Source organism: Eimeria necatrix, genomic scaffold (assembly GCF_000499385.1).
Source record: "Eimeria necatrix Houghton genomic scaffold, Enh_scaff536, whole genome shotgun sequence".
Taxonomy (NCBI): domain Eukaryota; phylum Apicomplexa; class Conoidasida; order Eucoccidiorida; family Eimeriidae; genus Eimeria; species Eimeria necatrix.
Window position 1 is genome coordinate 1 of NW_013654407.1, and position 9,866 is coordinate 9,866.

Consider the following 9,866-nt stretch of genomic DNA (forward strand, 5'->3'; position numbering starts at 1 on the left):
ACCCTAAACCCTAAACCCTAAACCCTAAACCCTAAACCCTAAACCCTAAACCCTAAACCCGACCTGCAGGCGCTGCATGAGGGCCTTCTGCGGCGCGCTGGGCTCCAAAGCCCCGCGGCCCAGCAAAGCCCCGAAGTGCTCCAAAAGCTTCGAAGGATTATCCAAATCAATTTCCAAAAAGTTCTTTTCCAAACTTTTTTCTCGAGACCGAAACTGGGGGGCCCCCCTGAGGGGCCCCACGCCGGGCCCGCCGCCCCCGGCCAGGGGGGCCCCCTCCCGCACGTGGCAGCTGCCCCGCCGCTGCTGCTGCTGCTGCTGCTGCTGCTGCTGCTGCTGCTGCTGCTGCGGGCGCCAGGCAGCAGCAGGCGGCGGGGGGGGCCCCAGGGGCCCCCAGGGCCCGCAGCAAGCCACCGGGGCCCCCGAGGGGCCCCTACAGAAGCCCGGGGGGCCCCACAGCAACTTCGGGGCCCAAGGGCCCCGGGGGCCCCGGGGGCCCCGGAACTGCTGAGGAAGGTGGAGACCAGTGGAAGGCAAAGAGCTTGCAGGACGTGACCAGTGGACCACTGCAGAGGGCAAGATGGGGGGGCTGGGGTTTGCTGCTAAGCAGCGGTGAGCTGCTGCAGCTGGGCCCATGCTGCTGCTGCTGCTGCTGCTGCTGCTGCTGGGGGAGACTTTGCGCAGAATTGGAAACAAAAAAGAAATGTAAACAGAAAAAGACAAAAGGCCGCGGAGACATCTTTCAGTTGCGAGTGGGAGGTGGCATGCAGCTGCTGCTGCTGCTGCTGCTGCTGCTGCTGCTGCTGCTGCTGCTGCTGCTGCTGCTGGTGCAGGGGCCCCCCAGGGGCCCCCGTTGCTGCTGCTGCTAAGTTTTCCGGGGAAAGAGATTTAATTCAACGAAAAACTTCAAATTAATTTTTATAAAATGAATTTTATTTATTTATTTGAGAGATCTTCACTTCGCGCGAAGAGCCGCGCCGGCCGCGCGCAGTGGGCAATGATGTTCAAGTTTCGATTCTGCGAGTTTCGCAAATTTGAATTAAATGCGAAACTGTTTTCTGAAAACTGTTTTCTGAAAACTGAAAAATAATGCAAATTAAAAAAGAAATGGAATTAAATTCAAAAGAGAATGAAGAATTAAAGCTCACGGGCTCCAAAAAGATGTTCCAGTGGCACTTTTCGGGAAGCCGCGAGCGAGGCCTGGTGTTCAGATTTTCAAGAAAATTAAAAATCTCCAATTACTTTTTAAAGTCTAATAATGCATTTATAAACTTTTTCTCGATTTAAATTGCCGCTTTCTCGTTCAAATAAGCCATTAACAGCCCTCTTGGCGGCTTTTTTTGCAACTCCTCTTCTCCGAACTGCAGCGAAAAAGATCAAAATCTGCAGATCCAGCTGCGAATTCAACCCCAAAAGGTTCTTTTGCTTTTTAAAAACACAAAAAGAGAAAACTTTGAAAGTTTGCGTCGCTTTAATTCTGACTTTGAACAAAAGTTGCACCGAATGGAAAGCTTTCCCGAAGCAATGTTTACCAACTGAGCAGCCGGCTGGCTAGGCACAACAACATTACTATTAATAATAACAATAATAATAATAATTAATAATAATAATAATAATAATAATAATAATAATAAATGAAGAAATATGGGAAAGCTTTGACAGCCGCTGAAACCCGTTCTGCGGTGTCTGCGCATATATCTGCGCGCACGCAGCAGAAAAAGCTGCAAAGTTGGACGAAAAAAAGCGACTTTTCGGGTTTTGGACTTTTCTTTGAATTTCAAATTTGAAAATAAAAAATGTTTTTGTTTTTGGCGGCGTTTTTCGCGGCTTTTGGCGCCAATCTGGTCAGATTCAACTTGGGGTTTGGTTAGTAGTGGTGGTTTGAGAAGTTGAATTTGCAGCTGGCGGCGCACCGGAGCCGCCACCGGCTTTTCGCCAGAAAAGACTTTTCTTTGTTCAATTTTCTCCATTTAGAAGGTGAAGAAAAAGAAATAAATAAAAGAAATAATTAAAAGTGAAGAAGAAAAGAAAGAAAAGCCTTTTCGGCTTCAGGCGCGCTCGCAGACTGTCCGAACCCGACTGTAGTGGAGGGCGCTTCCCACGGGATTATCAGGTAATTCTTTGCTTTTTTTTTTGAATTTTTTCGCTTTTTTGGAATTTTAATTCTTTTTATTTGCCAAATTCTTCTTTTTCAGCTTCAATACTGCAGAACAAGTGAAAAAAGTCCGCAAAATGCCTCAGTTTTCTCTCTCACCGAAACGCGAAACAGGCCTGTGCAGAAGACCGGTCTTGTGCATATTTCATGTTCAACCAGGAAAAAGGAAAGCTGTACAAATGCGCGGATCCTCAGGGGTTTGTTTTCAATTATGGAATTAAATTAATTTAAAATTAAATTAATTTGAAGTTAAATTAGTTTAAATTCAAATTAATTTAAAATTAAATTAATTTAAAATTAAATTAATTTAAATTTGAATTAGTTTAATTCAAAAGACGAGTTGATTTGAAAATTGAAACTCCAAATTTGCAGATTCACAAGAGCCTCCCCGAGCCCCTCGCAAGTCTTTTTTATTTTTTTTTTAATAATTAAATTTAAATAATTATTTAAATCATTTTATTATTCCGCAAGTCTTTTTATTTTCTCTTTTGAAATAAATAAATTGAAATAATTATTTAAATCATTTTATTATTCCGCAAGTCTTTTTATTTTCTCGTCTGAAATAATTAAATTTAAATAATTATTTTAATTCTTTTATTTTATTATTTTATTTTATTTTTTAATTTCACAGATGGGCCATTGGAGTAAAGCCCTCCACCATTGAAAGGTTTCCTTTGAAGTTTGAACTGAACAAACAGGCGAGTTGGGACTCAGTCGAATTTTCCTTTTATTTTTAAAATAAATTGCAATTTTATTTATTTTAATTAATTAAAATAATTAAATAATATTATTTAATTAAAATAATTAAATGGCATTATCATTAAGTAAAATAGCAATTAAATGAACTTCAGATAAAAAGTTGAATTTTCTCTTTATTTTCAAATATAAATTGCAATTTTGTTTTATTTTCAATCAATTAAAATAAATAAATAATATTCTTTAATTAAAATATTTAAATAATATTATTTAATTAAAATAATTAAATAATATTATTTAATTAAAATAATTAAATAATATTATTTAATTAAAATAATTAAATAACATTTAAAAGAACTTCAAATTAAAAGTTGAACTTCTTTTTTCACTCAGGCAATTTGCTCCAACGTGGTTGACCAGCGGATTGTTTCTTCCATAGACGAAGCCCTTTCTTTGTTGGTTTATAATTTAATTTAATTTAATTTAATTAATTAAATTAAATTAATTAAATTAAATTAAATTAATTAAATTAAATTAAATAATTAAATTAAATAATTAAAACAATTTAAATACTTTTATTTCCTCAATTCCACACAAGCTGGGCAGACACCGGAGCTGAACTCTTCACCCTCAACTTGAACCAGGGGGCCCCCGGGCCTTCAGTGGCCTCCATGGTGAAACCCTAAACCCTAAACCCTAAACCCTAAACCCTAAACCCTAAACCCTAAACCCTAGACTCAATTCGTGCTGCTGCACCTCTATTCAGGCCGCGTTTTACTGCAACGGAGTGACGGAGTGAGTTCAGACTTCAGCTCTGCGTCCCAAACCCTCGCGCCTAAACCCTAAACCCTAAACCCTAAACCCTAAACCCTCAACAGGAGCGCACAGAGAAACGGTAGGCGGCCCGGGAAACCCCCCAAACCCTTGCAAACCCTAAATGAGCGGAAACGCTACAGGTTTCATCACAGTGCAGCACGACCCCTCTAGGCGCCCGCTGCCACAAAAGGTAGCGAACCCTAAACCCTAAACCCTAAACCCTAAACCCTAAAAAATGGTTTGCAGACTTTCATTGCTCCCTGCGATGTAAATGGAAGTATTGTGCCGGACAACTTGCGAGTGGAAGAAGGACTTCTTCCGGGTAAGTGTTTGAGGTGTCTGTACACCTGAGTTCGAAAGCGCGGCGCGGCTCAGGCGAGATTGTGCGGGCGAAAAGAATTATTTAGTGATTTAAAAAGCTGAAAAAAAGCGGAATAAAGTTAAAAAGAATATAAAATAGTTTGAACTGCGAAAGTTGGAAAAAAAAAAGAAATTAAATCCACTTCGTTTCTCAAAAATCCGAAACTCTCCCCTTGTGCGCCCAGTCGCCGTACTGCGTCGGCTCGGGCCCTTTGTACTTAAAACCAAACTCCCCCTTCCCGTTGCTGCCATTCCAAACATCATTTCCGTTTTTATTTTCACTTTTATTAAAAATAAAATTCAAATTTTCATTTTCCAACTTTTCGCCTTTTCCCTCCCCCGAACCCGCGCGCTGCGGTGTACGTACACCCCAACCTGCGCCACCCACTCCCTCCAATTTCTTTTCTTCACTTTTTTTCTTCTTTTCTTTTTCAAGTCCAAAACTGCCAATTTTCATCAGACGCTCAGCAAGGGAAGCTGGCACCCGCTGCTTGCCTTTTTCTGCTGCTGCTGCTGCTGCAGCAGCAGCAGGAGCCGCAGCAGCAGCAGGAGCCGCCGCAGGAGCAGCGGGAGCTGCAGCAGCAGCAGCGGGAGCTGCAGCAGCAGCAGCAGCTGCTGCAGCAGGAGCAGCAGCAGCTGAGGTGTCTGGGGACGTCCCAAACCCTCGGCGAGCGCCACGCGGGGGCAGGTGGAGGCCTATGGACAGCAACACAAACCCCAAACCCTAAACCCTAAACCCTAAACCCTAAACCCTAGCAGCGGCGGACTCAGAGGGTTTGTGCTGCTCCTTTCTTTCCACTCCAACTCACCTTTTGCTTTTTCTTCCAAATAAATAAATGAAAATAAATTGAGTCCTCTCGAGGGCAGCGCAGACAGAAGGCGAGGGAAGCGGCGAAGATCAGCAGCAGCAGCAGCAGCAGCAGCAGCAGCAGCAGCAGCAGCAGCAGCAGCAGCCCGCGGCAGCGGCTGCGGCGGCATTTGGGGAATCTGTTGGTGTTTAGTTTTGTCTGAGTTTGTGTTTTGGGTTTGGAGAAAAAGAAATATATTTTTGAATTATTTATTTTAATTTTGCTTTCCACTTCGAGTCTGGCAGCTGCCGACGGAGTCCGCAGCAGCAGCAAAATGCTGCTGCTGCAGTCCGCAGCAAACTGCAGAGTTAACTTCTTTTTAATTACTGTTTTAGAGCTGCTGCAGCGGGAAAGGAAGCAAAAAGCAGCAGCAGCAGCAGCAGCAGCAGCAGCAGCGGCGGCGGCGGGACTGAAGCTGCTGCATGCATGCAGCTCGACTGTGGCGGTTGTTGAGGTCGAAAGAAAGCAGAAAGTGCTTTAATTCAAAAAAAAGAATTAAAATAAAGCAGAAAAGTATTTTTGAAACGAAGAAGTGGCAGCTTTCCCGTTTCTAGCCGCGGGACCGCGAGCTGTCTGTACACCTCAAAGAGCCGCGCCGTCGGCGGCGGCGGCGAAGCTCCCGTCACAAATGTCACTTCTGCTTTTTCCAATTTGAGAAGACAGTGTTATTTCTTTTGCATTTTGGAGGCAGAATGTCTTCAGTTTCTTTCTTTTTTCCGCAGAACATCCCCCGGAGCAGCAGCAGCGCCGCAGCAGCTGCTGCTGCTGCGTCTGCTTCCCTCTAGCTTTCCCTCAAGGACATTTTGCTGCCTTTTGGCATTTATTTTCTGCAAAGTCGAATCTTCTGTTGCTTTCTTTTTGCCTTTTGTTCTTCTTTCCCAAACATGAACTCCAGAGCGCCGCAGCTGCGCCTTTCCCCCTAGCAGCAAGTCAAGTTCAGAGGAAGCTGAACCCGCAGCAGCAGCAGCAGCAGCAGCAGCAGCAGCAGCAGCAGCAGCACAATGGCGTACGACCGCACTGCGGAGTTTGCTGCTGCAGCAGAAAGCTTCCACTTTGCTGCCAATCCTCCTGCTGCAGACCCTCGCCAGCCCTTCTCTGATGCGGACAAAAACTTCAACTTAATTGCAAGTGATATGGGAAATAGTTTGCATGCAACTTCGTTGAAGCTGCAGGAGCTGGCCAAGTGTACGTACACCTCAGCGCCTGCGCCTCTTTGCTGCACTTGGGGTTTTGTTTTCTCATTTCTTTTTTATTTCAACTTTTATTTCTTTTTTTGTTTTTCATTTCAACTTTTATTTCTTTTTGTTTTTAATTTCAACTTTTATTTCTTTTTTGCGTTGCTGCGCAGTGGCGAGACAGTGCGGAATCTACAACGATAAAACTGCCCAGATACAGGAACTCACTTTCGAGATCCGAAAGGTAAGCGAGGGTTTAGGGTTTAGGGTTTAGGGTTTAGGGTTTAGGGTTTAGGGTTTGTGTCTTTGTGCTCCCTTCGGAGCCTGCCGCAGCCGTCGGCCGCTTCTCTCAAGAGGCCAGTCTCCGGGCCGTCAGTTGGGGGTTCGTGGCGTAGGGTTTAGGGTTTAGGGTTTAGGGTTTAGGGTTTAGGGTTTGGGGTTTGCGTTGCAGACGATAAACACTTTGAACTGCAAAGTGGACACTTTGGAGAAAGCTGCAGCAGCAGCAGGAGTCAGCGGACAGTCGAAGCAGCATTATATAACTGTCACGGAAGTTCTAAAAACGAGATTGTTGGATGTGACAAAAGAATTCAAAGACATCCTCATGCTCAGGACTGAGGTGAAGCTCCTAAACCCTAGTTTAGGGTTTAGGGTTTGGGGCGTAGGCTTTAGGGTTTGGGGTTCTGCAGAGGTGAAGCACCGCAGAGATCGCGCGGGGGCTGGGGTTTAGGGTTTAGGGTTTAGGGTTTAGGGTTTGGCCGCCGGGCACTCAAACAGCTAGGGTTTAGCGCGTAGGGTTTAGGGTTTAGGGTTTAGGGTTTAGGGTTTGACTGGCGGGTTTGCAAGCCAGCCCCACGAACTGCGGAGGCAAAAATCCGGAGTGAAGGGTTTAGGGTTTAGGATGGAGTTTTGCAAAAAGATAAAAATAAAATAAAATAAAATTAAATAAAATTAAATTAAATTAAAATTAAAATAAAATAAAATAAAATAAAATTAAATTAAATTGTAATTAAATTAAATTAAATTAAAATTAAAAAAAATTAATTCGGATTTGTTTGTTTGTTCAACTGGCGCTGCAAAACATTTTCAAAGTTATTAAAAATTGCCAATTTAGAAGCAGCAGCACAGCAAAGCTAATTCGAACCAAATAAACCAAATTAAATTAATTTAATTAAATTAAATTAATTTAATTAAATTAATATAATTAATTAAATTAAATTAAATTAATTAAATTAAATTAAATTAAATTAATTAAATTAAATTAAATTAAATGTTCTTTTCAACTTTTCAGAATCTGAAAAGACAAGACAAAAGACGCAATTTGTATTCTTTCGGCGGCGACTCGGGCACTGCGGAGGCGGAGGAGATGTACGACATTGAGGGGTAAAAATAATTAATTTTAATTTGAGTTTTTAATTTATAATTTTTAATTTATTTTGAAATAATTAATTGTTTAAATTTATAATTTATAATTTATTTTGAAATAATTAATTGTTTAAATTTATAATTTATAGTTTATTTTGAAATAATTAATTGTTTTTTAATTGAAAATAAACATTTTATTCTTCAGAGTGTGGCATAGAAGGGTAAAGAAGAAGAATTAGATTTATTTGGAGTTGTTTAAAGTTTATTCGGAAAAAAATGAATGTTTTATCTTTTTAATTCAAAATAAACATTTCATTCTTCAAAGTTTGACATAGAAGGGTAAAGAAAGAATTAGTTTTAATGTGAATTTTTAAAATTTGTTTTTTGAAATAAATGAGCTTTTTTTGATTCAAAATAAACATTTTATTCTTCAAAGTGTGACAGAAGGGTAAAGAAGAAGAATTAGATTTAATTGGAGTTATTTAAAGTTTATTTTTTGAAATAAATGAAAGTTTTATCTTTTTAATTGAAAATAAAACATTTTATTTTTCAAAATAATGAAATCAGAACTGCCTTTGAGGCTCTCGATTCTGAAATGAGGAAAGGAAAAAGTTGAACAAACAGCTTTCCACCTTTGGGTTTCTTTTTTATGGAGTTTTATGCATTTATTTATTTTATTTATTTTATTTAATTTAATTTATTTATTATATATAAAATGGCTTTTTAAAATGCCAAAAAGAAAAAAGAAAAACGCCAAAAAGCTGCTGCTGCTGCTGCTGCTGCTGCTGCTGCTGCTGCTGCGCTGGTTCTTGCTTCTCTGATCTCTTGAACTACAGCGAAACCTTTATCGCCAAATATACAAATTATTTATTTATTTATTTATTTATTTATTTATTTATTTATTTATTTATTTATTTATTTATTTATTTATTTATATTACTTATTTATTTATTTTTCAACTCAGGGGCCAACGGACTACTTTGGTGTCTCGGCCGGCAACTGCGTATTCTCAAGCCCGAGCAGAAGTCCGTGAACAGCAGCGCAGCAGCAGCAGCAGCAGCAGCAGCAGCAGCAGCAGCAGCAGCAGTTTTTTGTCGTTTTTTTGTTTTCTTTTTGGCATTTAAACAAACCATTTTAAATTCCCGAGTTTATTGTCTTATCGAGGAACAAAAGGTCTTGCAAATGATGCAAAAGTGGGAAAAAAATCCAAAAGAAAAGAACTTGAATAGTTTTTTTTTGCAAGTTTTTTCTTTTTGTGCAGGCCGTAGAAAACGTCCAGCGAGTGATTGGCGAACTCGCCAGCATCTTCCAAAGAGTGGCAACTATGATAGCTCATCAGGAAGAAATGATTCAAAGAATTGACCAAGACATCGACACTTCCATGTACCACATCAGAGAAGGTGCCTCAACCCAGCAGCGAGCAACACACCCAGCTAGCCAGCTAGCTAGCTAGCGAGCCAGCTAGCCAGCTAGCTAGCCAGCGAGGTAGCTAGCCAGCTAGCTACCTAGCTAGCTAGCTAGCGAGGTAGCTAGCCAGTTAGCTAGCTAGCGAGGTAGCTGGCCAGCTAGCTGGCTGGCTGGCTAGCTGGCTGGCTGGCTAGCTAGCTACAGAGCTGCCCACTCGTTAGCTGGCCAGATTCCCAGCTAGCGATTTGGCTAGCTAGAGAGCGAGCAATTTTCACGTGAAGTCAAATTCCTATAAATGCGTGCGAATTTGCATTATCTTGATTGTTTTTCTTTTCTTTTATCTTCATGTCCTTGTGCCTCCTACTCTTTACAAATGCCTGCGCAATTTTCCTTTTCATTCCATTATTTTTCTGTCTTTCAAGGCATTTATTATGTGGCTAGCCAGCTAGCCAGCTAGCCAGCTAGCCAGCTAGCCAGCTACTTACCTTTTTGTGTCTTTTGTTTGTTTCAGGCCAAAATGAACTCTTGAATTTTTACAACAGGATTTCCTCCAACAGATCCCTCATCATCAAGGCAAGGCAGCACATTTCGTTGGCTAGCTAACTGGCTAGTCTTGACTGGCTATCTAGCTAGCCAGATAGCTAGCTAGGTAGCTAGCTAGCTACCCAGCTGGCTAGCTAGCAAGCTGCTACTAGCCTCCTAAGCGTTTGCAAGGCTGGCTAGCTATCTGGCTAGCTAGACATCAGCGCAGCTAGTGTGAACTTGTCTTTCTTATTCATGTTTTCCGTAATTTGCAGTTTGGTTTTTAATTTTTTGTTCATTTATTTATTTGTCTGTTTCGTCTGCAGGTTTTTCTGTTGCTGATGGCCTTCATTTTGTTTTTTGTTTTCTTCTTGAGCTGACTTCGGCAGAATTTTCTTTTTCTCCAATCATGCATGCAATCATGATGTTGGAAAGCTGCGGCCGAGTAAGCTGCTGCTGCTGTTGCTGCAGCAGCAGCTGCTGCAGCAACACGAGCTGCCGGCTTTCTTTAGAAGGGTTCGCCTG

At 41.4% G+C, this 9,866-nt stretch overlaps 3 protein-coding genes across 3 annotated transcripts; 2 read left to right on the forward strand and 1 right to left on the reverse strand.

Moving 5' to 3' along the window:
• Positions 1-63: 63 nt before the first annotated feature.
• On the reverse strand, positions 64-633 carry ENH_00061490 (hypothetical protein; the record flags this gene model as incomplete). Its single annotated transcript, XM_013582015.1, has 1 exon — positions 64-633. A coding segment is annotated over one exon (570 nt), but the record flags the coding sequence as incomplete, so codon positions are not given.
• Positions 634-3,935: 3,302 nt separating this feature from the next.
• ENH_00061500 (hypothetical protein) lies at positions 3,936-5,025 on the forward strand (the record flags this gene model as incomplete). The annotated part of the gene is made up of 3 exons (XM_013582016.1): positions 3,936-3,986; positions 4,547-4,712; positions 4,901-5,025. The coding sequence occupies 3 exons, from the start codon at positions 3,936-3,938 to the stop codon at positions 5,023-5,025; spliced, it is 342 nt and encodes a 113-aa protein (XP_013437470.1).
• Positions 5,026-5,873: 848 nt separating this feature from the next.
• On the forward strand, positions 5,874-9,422 carry ENH_00061510 (syntaxin, putative; the record flags this gene model as incomplete). Its single annotated transcript, XM_013582017.1, has 7 exons — positions 5,874-6,057; positions 6,221-6,291; positions 6,499-6,666; positions 7,339-7,430; positions 8,377-8,437; positions 8,674-8,812; positions 9,331-9,422. The coding sequence occupies 7 exons, from the start codon at positions 5,874-5,876 to the stop codon at positions 9,420-9,422; spliced, it is 807 nt and encodes a 268-aa protein (XP_013437471.1).
• Positions 9,423-9,866: the final 444 nt, after the last annotated feature.